The 17989-nt window shown below is 39.5% G+C and overlaps 1 protein-coding gene across 1 annotated transcript in view; it reads right to left on the reverse strand.

Annotated features, from left to right (window-relative positions):
* Positions 1 to 273: 273 nt before the first annotated feature.
* pigu (phosphatidylinositol glycan anchor biosynthesis, class U) overlaps positions 274 to 17989 on the reverse strand; it is a 30594-nt gene continuing 12878 nt past the window's right edge. The window contains exons 6-12 of the mRNA XM_048608273.1: positions 16620 to 16720; positions 15551 to 15648; positions 9442 to 9596; positions 5772 to 5915; positions 3834 to 3958; positions 2373 to 2515; positions 274 to 1226 (exon numbers count right to left, since the gene is read on the reverse strand). Of these exons, the coding sequence (XP_048464230.1) occupies positions 1113 to 1226; positions 2373 to 2515; positions 3834 to 3958; positions 5772 to 5915; positions 9442 to 9596; positions 15551 to 15648; positions 16620 to 16720 (880 nt within the window). The 3' untranslated portion in view covers positions 274 to 1112. The remainder of the gene's footprint in view (positions 1227 to 2372; positions 2516 to 3833; positions 3959 to 5771; positions 5916 to 9441; positions 9597 to 15550; positions 15649 to 16619; positions 16721 to 17989) is intronic.

Genomic DNA, 17989 nt, shown 5'->3' on the forward strand with positions numbered 1-17989 from the left:
GATAGCACTTCATTGGATATCCTCTCACTATTGGTCCTCTCTCCTGTTGTGCTTTGCTGCTTTTAGGTAGAAATTACCACATACTTTATAAGCAGTCTCAATGAGATGCATAATACCAACTATACCTATTTAAACTTAATTTGGGAGCAAGTGCAAATCCTACCATTCCATATATTTCCTTATGACCAAAGCATATTGCTCACTACTTTGGAGGTGTATGCTGAACAGTGGTAAAAGTATTTCATAACACAGGTTAATAATGTAAACTGAACATTTTAGAATCCAAAGGCTTTGATTAGCTTTATCAACAGAATCTTACAATCATTTAGGGGGTATAAAGCAGAGAGTGTTATAACAGAAGTTTATATTGAAAAGAATGTATTGTACATTCAGTTACTGATTTAGACTGACAATTATATTTTTAGCCCATATATTACACACTTTACCGCACCCATTTTTAGATTTCTGACAAGACTAGTTCCACTTCTCAGAAGTGTGGTCAAGCATCCCGAGTGAGATACGTGCTATGTGAACCCATCAGAAAGGATAGTCTCTAGTCCAACACTTGTGTAACACAGCCTTAAGCCAAGTACTGCTAAGTTCCATGGTAACAAAGTTGGGAACCAGTGCAAGGTAAGTCAAACTAAATACACTGGGAAGACAGACCCATCAGTAGTTAGCCAACATTCCACAGGAACCTTCATCTTTAGTGACCCATTCCCAGCTAAGGGCTGCAGAGGGAACAGAAAAACAGGAGCATATCTTAACATGAACATTGAGCCACGAGCATCTGAATTCCCAGGCTAGCACAGCTCCAGTGCAATATGACATTTACTGTTTAGAAGTAAGAAAAAAAATTTAAGGATTAACTTTGAAAAGAACTTAATATTTTTAAAACTGTGTGTTAAATTGACAGTACTTTGAACTTAAACTCCTGTCCTCCTGGTGCTTCAAGCACCATAAAAACAAATGCTTTTAAGTGATTGAATCCTGCAATCTGTAGCTGTATCACAATGAGGAACACTGATGTCCTGAGCAACAGTACCTTCTCTACAAAATAAAATGGGAGCGTGTTGGGATTTTAATATTAATACATGGCATTAATTGATCCCTTATTTAAGAACAACATGGGCCTCTTTGCCATCCTGGGATTTCAAATTAAGTCCCTCGATGAGATGATACTCTCTCCGAATGTAGGCGTAGAAGTAATCAGAAACCAAAAGGATCTGTGGAGGAATATCAGACAGTTTCAGTCATCGTGCCATACAAGGATCAACATTAAATAAAGATCACTCAAATTGTCTTGTTAACAAACTGAAATAGATGATATAGCATGCATAAATGGAGTTAGGGCTTCTGCAATTTGAATGGTGCCTTAATGGTTAGTGAGAGTTATTCAGACTGTACTTTTCTAATGAATGCATGTCACCATTTTTCATTGACTATTAAAGTAAATTAGATGTCTTTTCTGCTCATGTCAGTTTTGGGGAATACATTGTTTTAAAAGCTCTGAAGCATCATATCTGATACTGCACATTATGCTAAAGTGCAGCTGTATTCGATATAGTACAGCTGCGCATTCCTCAGATGCAAGAGTTCTCACCTGCAGTGTACTTGACAATATTTATCTCTCAGCCAACAAGACTAAAAGCAATTAGTTGTCCATTATCACATCACCACTGTCTGTGGAGGACCTTGCTATGTACAAAGTGGCTGCCATGTTTTGCAAGTCACATGACTTCAAAAATACTTAACTGGCTGTAAAGCACTTTAAGATGCCTTAAGGCTGTGAATGGTGTTGCAAAAGTACAAGTTCTTTCTTTTTATTACAAACTTCTGCCTTAAAGAGGGGCTGCTTCACTGAAACAGCAGAATAATATGTTTCATATAACATGGTTCTAATAAGCTAAGTCAGCCACCCAAACAACAGGAGCTCTACAAACTTCGCATTTTAGGTGCACTTGCAGGCCTCAATTATTTTTTCTTGCGGAGGCAGGGAAAGCTGTCTTTGTTAAGCAGACCAAAATCATGACTTAGTCTGTAGTAAGAATTAGTAATATCTTAAAAATAAGTAATATATTCTACTGATATCCCCAACATCAATTTCAAGTATGACAAGAACCTGGATGTACACTTTGTGATTTCACACAGTTACCTCGTCCCATTTTATGCATTAGACTGGCAGATTAGCAGCAATTGAAATGATGCTGTGTGCATAACTTCCTCTCTTTTAACCTTAAGTCCCATCTCGTAGTTCAATAGTGGGGACTGTGCCTACAAATTAGTGTCCCCATTCACCCAGGCAGGTCAGCTGCTTTAACATTAATCCACACAGCAGAGACCCACAAACTAATTTTAACTATTATACTGACCTGTCCCACGTTGAAAGCCAAGGTAATGGCATAGTAAAAGTTGGAATTTGCACTTCCAGCATAAATCCAAAGGTGCCAGAGAACAGGGAACAACACTGAAGAAGATATCAGCATGCACGTCACCACAAAGATGTTCCGAAGGACTGAAAAATACAAAAAATTAATTTGGTCACTTTGGTCTGGTACATTATAGGTATCTTCCAAAACAAGGAGACAGATAGAACCTAGTTCCAGCCAATAGGACGGGAATATTCTCATTCCACATTTTCCTGTGTAAACATTGTGGAAAACAAGAAAGAGTATGCTAAACCTTTAATGGACCTCAGCTGAATTCAAGAATTTGGCAGATGTATCTCAAGCTCTAAAGGAGCAGTATGCCACAATTATCCATCAACACAAGTCCCCATTTTCCCCTGGCAGTTTAGTAGATAATATTTCTGTCTTGATGCAGTAGATAATTGGAAATTCCCAAATTCAAGAAATGATGATCAATCAAATAAGTGACTTGGTTCATAAAGAGATTTGATTCCTCATTTGTGATAATTTGACAGATCTCAGCCACAGCATCAATATTTCTGTTGTAGTCATTCTTCGTTTATGGGCACTGTTGGCAAATTGACATTAAATGCCCATCCCTACTTACCAGGTTGGTGGGCCAACTGAATGAATCATGAAGCCACCTCAGACAGCAGTTAGCCACATTGTGACTAATCCCATGGTAAACTGTCTAGGTAAGGACAGTAGCTTAGATAACAAGGTGTAGAGCTGGATGAACACAGCAGGCCAAGCAGCATCATAGGAGCAGGAAAGCAGGCCTAGACCCTTCTTCAGAAAAGTAGCTTTCTCTTTTTAAGCAAACATTAGCAAACCAATTGGACTTCAAGTTCATTTGCACACGGTTAATGTTCCCTCTAATTTCTGTGCCTTTAAGATTGTCATACAAGAAGTTGCTTCTTATATGCTGCCTTGCGTATTTGTGCATTTTGGAGAGAATCAAGGTCATTTTAACTATGTCAGTTCCTTTTAAAACCACACTGAAATTTTAACATCACTGTGATGGGATCAGAAGTCTTCTCTTTTGCATTATTAATTCCATACCTAGGCCAGTAACATACCACTACAATGATGAATCCCCACCACCCAGCTGATTGTTGTTTGGAGTGCCTAAAGATGATAAGTGGCAGGGTTTACACATTGCCATTATTATCCTCTGTTAGCAGGTGCAAATCTGTGGGTGATGGCTGATGAGAGACTCAGATACCACAGTGATGCGTTCTAAAGCCAAACAGCCCATCTATTAACCATTAACTCAAATAATAGTCATATGCATGAGGGACCAGAGTTCTGCTGGCAAAGGTGCAAATATCTCTCAGTCAAGGGGAATGCTGCTTCAGCAGAAGAAAGGAGGTCATTAAAAAAATATATATAAAATCATATTGTTAGCTCCATTTGTATACTTACATCTGTAAAGATGATTCCACATGGGTAGGAAAGCCATGTACAGTGCTACATCTCCTACAGTAGGGTAAGACTTAAAAATTGCAATGATTGCAAGCTGAACGAACATGAAAAACATGGGATGATCTCTGCAAATGGAATAAAGAGCAGTATATCAATCACAAACAAGTCATTAAAAAGATTGCAAGCCGACAAGTATCTAAGCTTACAACATACACATTGCAGAGTCAGCACAAAACAAACTGCTTGATAGCTAATACCATGCTTCACAAACCTGGTATGTAATTGAGTTATTGTTAAAATTCAACACTGCATACCAAAGCATGCTTAAATAACCAGGGTTTTGGCAAGTTTATCTCAGCTTTGCATATTAAGTAGTCCTTTCACCAACAGAAAAAACAAATGAGAGCAGAAATGCTTAGGACCAGATCTTCAGCAGAACTACTGACTGTAGTTACAATGAGATCCTTAGGTATTTGGTTGCCAGCTGTGATTTCCTTGCAGTCACATCTCCATGATATCCATAACATCAAAACTGCCAATTTCAATCTGCGCTACAAGTTCATTTACCTTGTTTCATATACTGTGTGCATTTAAGTAGAACACCCTTAGTCCTAATGTGACTGGTCTCTTCTCATAGTTGTCCCCTTATCTGCTGTGCCTGAAGTTAGATTCCTGACCTTTTCCATACTCTGTCCTATCATGTGTTCTGGAAACAATAATAATGTCGACTGAGTACTCTCCGCTTTTAGCTTCTTCCATTATTTTCCATGCGACTGAACCCAACTGCCCCACTATTTAGTTTAAAGCCCTATCCACAGCCAGGATGTGATTCATCAGGACTTTGGTCTCAGCATAACTTAGGTAAAGTCCGTCCCATCCGTCCCCGTCCTCCCTCCTTCCCCAGTACTGGTTTAATGTCCCATGAATTTGAACCCGTTTCCTCCACACCAAACTTTGAGCCACGTATTTAGCTCTTTGATCTTGTTGACCCTGTGCCAATTTGCTCGTGGCTCAGGTAGTAATCCGGAGATTGCTACCTTTTTGGTTCTGCTTTTTAATATAGCCCCTAGTTGTTCATATTCCCTCAGCTGAACCTCCAGAATCTTAAATGAAGGCATATCAGTCACACAGCACTGTATACTACTGAATAAATAAATGCAAATGACTGCTGATGCTGGAAATCTGAAATAAACAAAGTGTTAGGAGACACTCTGCAAGTTTAGCAGCACGTGGGGAGAAATCCAACATGACTGAAATCGTTAACTCTTTACTACTGAGAAGGTAAGTTACTGGGCAAGGCAGGTCTAGGTTCACAACTCGCAATTAGAAGCTATTGGTTCAAGTCCCACCCCAGAGACCAAAGTCTAGTTCAAAAACACTTAATTGGCTTCAAGGCTCTTTGAAATGTCCCGAGTTTGTCAAAAGTACTATTTGAACACATATCTTTCTTTCTTTCAAGGTTTGGGAGAGGCAAACAATTGTGAAGTACTGGTTGCTTGCATCTGCTAGCCAAATGTAGTAACCAAAGAGGAAGTGCGAGAGAGGCTATTGGGCAAGGAGAGGACTGGAATCAGAAGAAGTTTTCCCAAAGTTAAATAGCTGGAACAGTTCATGGTCGTAGACGAACATAATAATGGCTGCTTGACCGAGGTATCACACGATCATTTGAATTAAGAGCAGGAGTAGGCCACTCAGACCCTCTAGCCTACTCTGTCATTCAATAAGATCACTGATCCACAAGCCTGCCAATCCCTGAAAACCACAGTTACTCTCCGAAGTTAAGAATCCATCCATCTCAGTCTTCAAAATATTCAATTTATCTGACCTCTGTTGCCCTCGAGGTTGAAAGTACGGCGTAGTGGCAAAACCTAGTGAGAGAAGTAATTAAAAGACAAAAATAGAGGACATATAGAAAAAGCCAATTTTAGAAAGTCTCACCTTAATTTCACCGACAGAGGAAGTGTGTAGAAGAACACGTTGATTTGAAATACGCACACAAAAAACAAGCGAAAGTGTTCAAACATCTCAGCAAAGAAGTACCAGAAAAGGCCAATGTTTGGCGTAAGATCTGGAACAGAAAGACTAAAGGAAAATAAAAGGATTTAGCCAAAAACAATAGCATTTAAATTTTTCATAAAACCTATACTGAGCACTACACATTTAGGATGGGCAGGTTTTATCTCAATTTCAAACAGTTGAGTTTTTAACATCAGTTTATTGATTAAATTGTTCAACGGAGTCAACAATTACATATCCAACTACATTTAAGCTAGTTAATCTACACTAATGTTAATGCATTCCTAAGAGAACACTGTATCGTCAGAGGTGCTGCCTTTCAGACAAATAAGGTCTGCTGCTTGTTCAAGTGGAATGTGAAAGGACCCACAACCCTATTGGAGGAGAGGAATTTAAATCTCACCCATCTGCTGTTGCCATGATGGGATTTGAATTCATGACTTTAGTTCATTAGTCTAAAACTTTGAATTAATATCTTGTAACATAAACACTGTGCCATTCAAATTTGCAAGGTGAGTTGTACTTTACAACTGTGGCTTTAACAATAGGTTAACATGAGAACCAGGAGCAGAAGTAGGTCATTTGGCCCTTCGAGCCCGCTCTGCCATTCAATAAGATCGTGGCTGATCTTTTTGTGGCTTCAGCTCCACTTACCCACCCTCTCACCATAATCCTTAATTCCCTTACTGTTCAAAAAATTTGCTTAGCTTTAAAAATGAGGAAACCTCAACTGTTTCACTGGGCAGGGAATTCCACAAATTGACAACCCTTTGGGTGAAGAAGTTCCTCCTCAATTCAGTCCTAAATCTGCTCCACCTAATTTTGAGGCTATGCCCTCTTGTTCTAGTTTCAGCCACCAGTGGAAACATTCTCCCTGGTTCTATCTTATCTATTCCCTTCATAATTTTATGAATCTATAAGATTCCACCCCCGCGCCCCCCCCTCCCGCACCACACCCTATTTGTCTAAATTCCAATGAATATAGTCCCAGTCTACTCAGTATCTCCTCATAAGCCAACCACCTCAGCTCCGGAATCAACTTGGTGAATCACCTCTGCACCCCCTCCAGTGCCAGTACATCCTTTCTCAAGGAAGGAAACCAAAACTGTACACAGTACTCCAGGTGTGGCCTCACCAGCACCCTATACAGCTACAGCATAACCTCCCTGCTTTTAAACTCAATCCCTCTAGCAACGAAGGACAAAATTCCATTTGCCTTCCCAATCGTCTGTTGTACCTGCAAACCAACCTTCTGCAATTCATGCACAAGGACACCCAGGTCCCTCTGCACAGCAGCATTCTGCAATTTTTTACCGTTCAAATAATAGTCCTTTTTATCGTCATTCCTACCAAATTGGATGACTTCACATTTATCAACATTGTACTCCATCTGCCAGACCGCTGCCCATTTACTTAAACTATCTACATCCCTCTGCAAACTTTCAGAGTCCCCTGTACACTTTGCTCTACCACTCACCTTAGTGTCATCCACAAACTTTGATACACTACATTTGATACCAACTCCAAATCATCTACGTAAATAGCTTAAGATAACATGGAAGGAATCACATTACTGCCCCAAGGTCTGTCTGACAACAGGTTTGGGTGATGCAGTGGCAGATTAAGGAGGTTTTTCTCCTATAAAGAAGCTGTAAATATATTAAAGAGCAAAATATCACAGCTGGAGACAATGGCAGCAGCATTTATGTTTATAATAGTTCACCTTCTAGTTTCTAAAATCCCAGGAAGGTTTTGGGAATGTCAGGTTATAAATAGTTATGCCCTAAACTATTTAGGTCTAAGATAGAATAAAATTTAGGTCTAGGATAGAATAAAACTTACGTCTGAATATCTAATCAGCATTTTTACCTGGATATAAGGCCCAAGAAATTAACATTGCCATGGACAGGCTTTAAGAGAAGGAAGATTTCCAGACAGCGTCAGAATTTACAGACATGGCTCAACTGGCCACAACCAGAGGGGAAAAGAAGGCAGATAGAGACTGAAAGTCCCAAAGGCACTCCCTCAAGGAATACAGACAGCAGCTCGCACTCAGATTGAAAAGATCAAACTTGTGAAGATTTGAAAGAAGGCAGGTAGACTCACTTAGTTTGTGCTGGAGGGGAAAACTCTAAGAGAAATCCTCACCATGGAAGACAATCTGAGATTAAAAGTTATCAGGCTTGGAAAGGGAAGAGGCAGAAGTAAACCCTCAGCAGTTAAGAATCGTTTTGGATTAACAAGTTGATAGGGTTGTAAAGAAGGCGTATGGCGTGTTGGCTTTCATTGGCAGGGGAATTGAGTTTAAGAGTCGTGAGACTATGCTGCAGCTCTATAAGTCTCTGGTTAGATCACACTTGGAATATTGTGTTCAGTTCTGGTCACCTCATTATAGGAAAGATGTGGAAGCTTTAGAGAGGTTGCAGAGGAGATTTACCAGGATGCTGCCTGGACTGGAGAGCAGGTTCTATGAGGAAAGGTTGAGGGAGCTAGGGCTTTTTTCATTGGAGCGAAGAAGGATGAGAAGTGACTTGATAGAGGTGTACAAGAAGATGAGAGGCATAGATAGAGTAGATAGTCAAAGACTTTTTCCCAGGGCGGAAATGACTATGAGGTGGCATAATTTTACGGTGATTGGAGGAAGGTATAGGGGAGGTAGGTTCTTTACACAGAGAGTGGTGGGCATGTGGAACGCGCTGCTGGCAGTGGTCGTGGGGTCAGATGCTTTACAGACTTTTAAGTGACTCTTGGATAGGCACACAGAGGATAGTAAAATGTAGGGTATGCAGGGTAGTTTGATCTTAGTAGGATAATAGGTCGGCATAACATCATGGGCCGAAGGGCCTGTACTGTGCTGTACTGTTCTATGTTAACTACTTAGGGAACAGTGTAAATATACCGTGAAGTGAGTTTTTCAGCTGTGCTAAAATTAAAAGGGGAGCACTGTTCTGTAGTTTAAAACACAAGCAACCTACCAAAGTAGTTTTAATCAATGGTGCTTTTAGTTTATTACAGTAGAAGCTGAAATCTTGTTGTGTCAACCCTTTAGCTATAAATAGGAAATTCAAATTTTTATTTAAGTAAAGAAACATTTTAGGTCTTTACGAAAATTGTAACACAATGTACTTCTAGGCAAAGCAGCAGCCTCTGCTAGGTGAGTGAATAATTATGTATAATTTCCAATTTCATCTCAGCTGAGCACTGGCTTGGCTTTGTTGGAAAAAATATTTGGTAGAACAACCTATATTGTTCATGCTTCCAAATACAGAATAGCCATAGCAGTGAAACTAACAGGTGACAAAAGAGAGAAATTGTGGGGTGGCAATCAGGTTTACCCAAATTCAACTTTATTCCAAATATCTTTGTAAAGTTTACCAAACTGTAAAAGTGCATGGAACCCTGGAAAAAGTTGTTCATTCTTAAAAATATTTACTTAGAATTTAATTCTCTTCCATTTCCCTTTCGCTGTTAGGAGGCACTTATCCTGCCATGACACCCTTCTCTGTAAGGAAGTCCTCAACATGCTACAGCAAGTCTCTAACATAAAACACAGAAAATATTGCTTAAAAGATGCTTTTGATTGACAACTCACATGAAGCCATAGGTAGAGGGAATGAAACTCCACGAATTCAGCAAGAAAAACGATAAGCATATGATGACCATCAGGCAACCCAAAAACATGACTGCATACTTGAGCAAATGTAGCAAGAAAGTAGTGCTGCGTAGGCTCATGAACACACAGTGTTTCTGTGGCAAGATTAAAAAAAAAAGGTATTTACATATATTCTCAATGAATTTCAAATGGCTCCTATTAACCCTTATTTTCTCACCAGTTAATGAGCAAAATGGTTTCCAAATATTGAGCATCTGCTCCACTTCTCAGTTCTGCTATAGCAGTGAGATATAACGTGCCCTTTGGCTGACCAGACACGTGCTTTAATATCACTATTAGAAAATATTATGAGCTGCATTAACTCACAGTATACCAATATCAGTTGCATTAACTAATCAATACACCAGGACTATTGATTTAGTGTGGAACTTTGAAACAAGTTTTATATGTTCTTGGGATATGGGCATCACTATTTAGGATGGCATTTATTGCCCATCCCTAATTACCCGGCAAATTTTCCCACCAACAGCTAGGAATTCAGTGGCTCAAAACATTGTAACATCAAGTCAGTGTTGCTATGTTATCCGTGTTTTCAATGCAAAATATTCATTTCTCTACTTCCAGAGAGGCCTGCATTTAAAATGTCTCTTGAACTCTGCATTGTTTGAACTGTAGAAGCAGCTTTGGAGATGTCACCCATTGGAAAATTTACTTAAGATATAAAGGTAATGTCAAATAACTGGCATCAACTGTAATCAGTCTATTTGCCCATTAACAATCACAATCATTCCCTTTTACAAATTGTCCTTCAGCCACAAAGGCAAGATGGGTTGAAGTGTGAACTCCTACCTTTCCAAAGACAAACATTCTATTTTCAGCCCACACAGAGGTGTTAGTTCATCATCTACCACCAATGCCCAGCTTTATGTTCCCTGTAGAAGCCAGTCTATTCTGCTCTTCAATAAGTTAACAATGTGATCTATTGCTTTGTGTGTTTCTGGTTTACAATTACAGCAAGGTGCAGTTCTGCTTTTGTAAAAGATTAGAGGAAAGCTAAAGTTTAGTTGTTTTGGAAAGGCCAAACGTTTGGAATATGCCATGTAGGGAACAACCTCTTAGATTGAAATCGATACTTGGAAGTATCACAAGAAGATAAAGACGACCAACAGATCAGAATTAACATTTCAGGCCAATAGCCATTTATCAGAACAGTTAATGTTTCAAGTTGATGAACTTTCATTAGGCCAGCAATCTGGCAACATCAGATGTTTCACTTTTGACAGATGTTGCCAGACTTGTTTGGTCTTCCCAGCATTTGCTGTTTTTATCTCATATCTAGCAACCATGGTAGCTTGGTTTTGAATGGGTTAAGGTGCTGGTTGAAACCAAAAAGAACGTTCCTTTGTGTACGCTTACCTCTAAAAATCATTAAAAAAAAAATTAGATTCAAGCCCCACTCCAGGCTTGGGCACAAATAAAATCAAAGCCGACACTTTGATGCAGTACAAAAGGAGCAATACACTGTTGGAGATGCTGCCTTTTAGATGACATATTAAACTGAGGTCCTGCTTGCCTTTTCAACTGGATACAAAAGATTCCATTGCATTACTTCAGAGGATAGCAGGGAGAAAATATTTTTTAAATCTCTCAGTGAACATCATTTGGTTATTATCACACAAGAACTAGGAGCAGGATTAGGCCGTCTGGCCCTTCGAGCCTGCTCCGCCATTCAATAAGATCATGGCTGATCTTTTCGTGGACTCAGATCCACTTACCCGCGTTCTCACCGCATCCCTTAATTCCTTTATTGTTCAAAAAAAATCTATCTTTTTTTTTTAAAAAAAAGCGTTTACTGAAGTAGCGTCAACTACTTCACTGGGCAAGGAATTCCATAGATTAACAACCCTCTGGGTGAAGAAATTCCTTCTCAGTTCAGTCCTAAATCTGCTCCCTCTAATCTTGAGGCTATGCCCTCTTGTCCTAGCTTCACCTGCCAATGGAAACATCCTCTCTACTTCTATCTTATCTATTCCCTTCATAATTTTATATGTTTCTATAAGATCCCCCCTCAATCTTCTGAATTCCAATGAATATAATCCCAATCTACTCAGTCTCTCCTCATAAGCCAACCCCCTCAACTCCGGAATCAACCTAGTGAACCTCCTTTGCACCCCCTCCAGTGCCAGTACATCCTTTCTCAAGTAAGGAGACCAAAACTGCACAGTACTCTAGGTGTGGCCTCATCAGCACCTTGTACAGCTGCAACATAACCTCTCTGCTTTTTATTTCAATCCCTTTAGCAATGAAGGGCAAAATTCCATTTGCCTTCCTAATTACTTGTTGTACCTGCAGACCTACCTTCTGTGATTCATGCACAAGGACACCCAGGTCCCCCTGCATAGCAGCATGCTGCAACTTTTTACCATTCAAGTAATAATCCTTTTTACTATTACTCCTACCAAAATGTATGACTTCACATTTATTTACATTGTATTCCATCTGCCAGACCTTTGCCCACTCACTCAATGTATCTACGTTCCTCTGCAAAGTTTCACAGTCCTCTGCACACTTTGCTTTGCCATTCATCTTAGTGTCATCTGCAAACTTTGACACCCTACACGTGGTCCCCAGCTCCAAGTCATCTATATAAATTGTAAATAATTGCGGTCCCAACACCGATCCCTGAGGCACACCACTAGTCACTGACTGCCAGCTAGAATAGCACTCATTTATCCCCACTCTTTGCTTCCTGTTAGTCAACCAATCCTCTATCCATGCTAATACTTTACCCTTAATGCCATGCATCCTTATCTTATGCAGTAGCCTCTTGTGCGGCACCTTTCAAAGGCCTTTTGGAAGTCTAGGTACACCACATCCACTGGGTCTCCATTGTCCACCTCGCTCGTAATGTCTTCATAGAATTCCAAAAGATTTGTCAAGCATGACCTGCCCTTCATGAACCCATGCTGCGTCTGCCCAACGGGACAATTTCTATCAAGATGCCTTGCTATTTCTTCCTTGATAATAGACTCAAGCATCTTCCCCACTACAGAGGTTAAGCTAACTGGTCTATAATTCCCCATCTTTTGTCTACTTCCCTTTTTAAACAGTGGCGTCACATTTGCTGTTTTCCAACCTGCTGGGACTGCCCCAGAGTCCAGCGAATTTTGGAAAATTACCGCCAATGCACCTGCTATTTCTCCCGCCATCTCTTTTAGTACCCTGGGATGCATTCCATTAGGGCCAGGAGACTTATCAATCCTTAGCTCCATTAGCTTGCCCAACACTACCTCTTCCGTAATTATGATCGTTTCCAGGTCCTCACCTACCTTCGTCTCTTTGTCTATTACTGGCATGTTATTAGTGTCCTCCACGGTGAAGACCGATACAAAATACCTGTTCAATGCCTCGGCCATTTCATCATATCCCATAACTAAATTCCCCTTCTCATGCTCTAAAGGGCCAATGTTTACTTTAGCCACTCTTTTTCGTTTTATATATTTATAGAAACTTTTCCTATCTGTCTTTATATTCTGTGCTAGTTTTTTCTCATGTTCTATCTTACTTTTCCTTATAGCTCTTTTTGTGGCTTTCTGTTGACCTTTAAAGTTTTCCCAATCTTCTAGTTTCATGCTGTTTTTGGCCACTTTGTATGCCTTCTCTTTCAATTTGATAGCCTCCCTTATTTCTTCAGACACCCCTTTTCTTACAGTCCTTCCTTTTCATTGGAATATACTTTTGCTGAGCACTTTGAAAGATTGCTTTGAAAGTCCTCCACTGCTCGTCAACTGTCCCACCATAAAATCTTTGTATCCAGTTTACTTTAGCCAAGTCCTCCCTCATTCTATTGTAGTTCCCCTTGTTCAAGCACAGGACCCTTGTATTGGATTTTATCTTCACACTCTCCATCTGTATTTTAAATTCAACCATACTGTGATCACTCCTTCCAAGAGGATCCCTAACTATGAGGTCATTAATTATTCCTGTCTCATTACACAGGACCAGGTCTAGGATAGCTTGCTCCCACGTTGGTTCCATTACATACTGTTCAAGAAAACTATCACGGATACACTCAATGAACTCCTCCTCAAGGCTACCCTGACCGAGCTGGTTCGACCAATCTACATGTAGGTTAAAATCCCCCATGATAATTGCCGTACCATTTTTACAGGCATTAGTTATTTCTTTGTTTATTGCCCGCCCCAATCTGATGTTATTATTTGGTGGCCTATAGACTACGCCTATCAGTGACTTTTTCCACTTAGAATTTCTAATTTCCACCCAAATGGATTCAACCTCATTCTCCATAGAACCTATATCATCTCTCAGCACCGCCCTGATGGCGTCCTTGAATATCAGGGCTACACCACCTCCCTTACCTTCCTGTCTGCCCTTCCGAATAGTCTGGTACCCTTGGATATTTAACTCCCAGTCGTGACCATCCTGTAACCATGTCTCCGTAATGGCTACCAAATCATATTCATTCGCGATGATTTGTGCCGTTAACTCATCAACCTTGTTATGAATGCTACGAGCATTCGGGTAAAGTGCCTTTATGCTAGCTTTCTTACCCTCATGATTTCCAACATCTCTAATAATATCTCCTGAGTTATCCTTTCTTTTTGCTTCTTTCATAGTCTGCCTTGAACTTAAACCCTCCTGCACACATGCTAACCTGCTGCTTACCTTTTTATTTACCATCATACTCCCTGTCGTTTTCCCTTTCCATTCCCCCCAACTCACTAGTTTAAAGTCCTAGTGACCACCCTATTTATCCTTTATTGGAGTTTATTGGAGTTGTTAACCGCAAACTGGTTGCTGTGTTTCCTACATCATAGCAGTGGACTATATATGTAAAAATACTTAATTGGCTGTAAAACGCTTTGAAATGGCTGGTGGTTGTGAAAAATGCTGCAGAAACGCAAGTCTTTGTCTTTTTATTTCTATGTCAACAGATGGCTCTCGACCCTCAGATTACAGAGCTAATTTATGATCTAGGCATAAATTCCAGCCCACACAATCATTTCATCTGAAATGAAGAAGTCTGGCTACTACAGGCCAAGATAAAGACTAATTCCCAAAGCAGTCATTGCTAATGTAGGAGCCTGTGTGATGTAATTGTTACATCAGCCTAGTTCAATGCAGGTATCAGCCAGTGCTCAAAGATGTACATGTTCCAGCATGTCACTGAATTTCAGGTGTAATCTGCAATTCTAGTCGTTTCACCCTAGCTCAGAAACAGGAGCAAGCAGACATAGCTGATATAATTGATCCCAATGGTCCGGATAACATTCAATTTCCTGTGTATTTCTAACTCAAAGCTTCCTCTCGTATGTAAATACACAGGCAAGTGTTCTTTCTCTCTTACACATCAGTCACTGTCCTTGAGATTAGCTAACTTAGATCAAACCAAAAACCTTCACGGTCTGTATAAGTTTAGGACTACACCACCTTGTGCTTTTACAATGAATATTTTAAAAATATATTTCTGATAAATACTACAGCAATCATAAAACATTAACATTCCAAATTTACATTACATGATTTCAAGGTTTATTAACAAAAGTACATTACTATCCCCACATTAAATGGACTATTCCATTACCATTGTCACATGTTTATTCTTAGCCAAACTCCTTTCGTTACAAGCTCAATTTGTGATAGTCATTGAATAGGTCATTTTAAAAAAAATATCAGGGGGCATTAATTTTCCAAAACATATAGGGTACACATCACAGTTAAATTCCCTGCTCCTAAAGGACTAATTCAGGATGTGGTACAGCTCCAGAGACAAGGACAACGCTCACACAAGTGGAGAGTCTTTATGGGAAAGTGCATGTCCTGGCAAGCTATTTGATCAATGTGTGGACAACATAAGTAAGCCTGATCCTGTCCTCTGTGACTCAGCAAAGTTCAGACAATAAACCTGCCCCTATCTTGATCTGCTTGGTGCAGAACCACACAGTTCAATCATTCACTATCTGAACGGGGGAGGGAATGCTTGATTAATGACATCAGTCTTTACTAAAGGATTTGCTAAAATTTAATTCCACTCTTTAATAACAAAGCTGTGATTAAAAATAATTACCTGTGCAAGGTATAATAATGCTGGAGCAAACAATGCGACAGGATACAAGGATTGGTATGCAGCCAAAGCCAAAAATACTGCACTAAGAAAGGCACTTCCTAAAAAAAAGGCAAACAGAAAACATGTCAATTCAAGTCTACACACTAGACAATCTTCATGAAGTTGACTTAAAGAACAACATGTTAAAGAGAAAAGACTAGCCAGTTTTACATGCAATTTTTCAAGGGTCTCTAAACAAAAGACTGCACCTGAAAAAAACACATACACAAGTTGTCTGAGAGAGCTATTTTTATAACTAAATACTGTCTTATATACCTTTAATTATTTTTCTCATATCAGTTTTTCCACCTTCCCTCCTGAAAGTACTTCCTTCTTCCTAAATTGCAGATCCCAAAGGTCATGATTGTGTTCCATAAACTCACCCAACTGACTAAGCCAAAGGATCAGCAAGCTATCCGACTGTGGAACGCATCAGAGTTCAGCAAAATCCTACTTGATCTGATGTCCATAAATATGGACATCCAGAAAATGAGTTGCAGCCCTGGTTGATCTTCCCACTCCCAAAAACCAGAGCACAATATCCAACTGTTGCATCCCAGCAAAAGTGTGGTAACTCAGGGGGGCATCAGAGATTAACCCAGGGACTTTGCGCCATGTGGCTTGATGCTAGATTCAGCAGTACCTTTACCCATCTGCCCCTCAGGAGTGGCACTCTTCCCATAGTTCATGAGTAAGTTGAGATAAATCTTTCTCTGCGGCAAATTAAAACAGAATCAAATGAGACTTATTCCTTTGTCTCTGTGACTTTCTTTCAAAGATTAACAAATATTGCAAGTGTTTGCTCAAATATTCCTCTGCTCTTGTTGTTCCATTTCTTTGGCATGTTCCATTATATTTTAAAATGTCTAAGCTCTAAATCTCTAATTTTTCTTGTATGCACATACATGATGACAGGCAAGCCTCATTCAAATATCTTTTGTATGGGATCAATCACCAAATCAGACAGACAGTTGACACATGAAACAGTCATAGCCTACTACCTGTTTTGCCGTAAGGAAAGAAATCTCACCTTTCGCAGTGGCTAAAACAAAAATTGCAATAATTGCATTGTTGATGGCACAAGTAGATTTTGCCACACAGGTGAGCACAGCAAATGGATTCAGGAGATAGCTGGAACAAAACAGAAAGCTCTCTTTTTGTATTTCATTTTGAATCAGTTGCACAGAACAAACTCACATTTGGGTGCATGCAAAGATGTTAGATATGCTGATAATGGTTTTCATATATATGAATCAAAGGTGTCACATGTTTTATTTCTAAATCTTTATAGATTAAACAGTGGCCATCAGTTGCTTATTGATAACTAGCTGATTTAAAATCAGTCCAATCTAAATTACTTTGAATGCAAAGGATACTTTATTGCTTATGCTGTTGATTAGGAGGATTATACTAAAAGTAAATTACTTTATCACTTTGATTTTCTGGGCCTTCTTCCAGTCAATTAGGATACTGCATAAAATAATCATGTTGCTTCAGAAAACAAAGTCATGGCAAAAATAAAGTTTCCAAGCTCCTTATCAAACCATATTTTGTTAGATAGTTTTTGTTCATTGGGGTCTATATAAGGAAACAGAATCAAATTGCTGAATCTCAAAATACAGAACAAGAGGAGGCCACTGAGCCCCCGAACCTTTTTCGCCATCCAGTTAGATCCGGGCTGATCTGCATTTTAATGTAAATGTACTTGGCTTGGTTCCTTTACATTTAATACTGTTGACTAACAAAATCTATCAATCTTCGTTTTAAATTCATTCAATAGACCCCAACACAAATAGTTTTATTTTGAACAGTCAATGCAGGGAGTGGAAAGTGTTCCAGATTTCTACTACCCTATGTACTTAAGTGTTTCCCGAGAATTCTTGCTAAAATCTCATCTTTAATTTTCAGGTGATGCTCTACCTAAACCACCAAACCTAAGGAATTAGTTTCACTCCATTGCCTTTACGATAGCTTGTAACCAACCAGCAAAGGCAACCATAGCATCAGCTGTCTTGACAAGGGAACATTACAAAGGAAACATGTAGGGAAGGCAGCGTGAAAAAATTGTCACAGGTTGAAACTGTGTAGTGATGAACAAGAGGACCTAAGCACATATGAAATAGGAAGAGGTGACAGAAATCCCTTCACAAGGACAGATTTAAGTTGTAAACATCAGCTAGAAAATTGGAAGTGTTGGTCTTTGAACAAAGGGGGTTAACTACTGCCACTTACTGTTTAGTCATTAGCAAGCAGACAGCTGGTAAAATTGATCCCAATGGTCTGGAAAACATTCAACTTCCTATCTCAAGGCCTCCTCTCATATTTAAATACACATGCAGGTGTTCTCAATTTCTCTCTTTCAGATTAAGTATTTAGATTTACTAGATTGTGTCTATATTC

This window comes from Rhincodon typus, chromosome 19, assembly GCF_021869965.1.
Source record: "Rhincodon typus isolate 14 chromosome 19, sRhiTyp1.1, whole genome shotgun sequence".
Lineage (NCBI taxonomy): Eukaryota > Metazoa > Chordata > Chondrichthyes > Orectolobiformes > Rhincodontidae > Rhincodon > Rhincodon typus.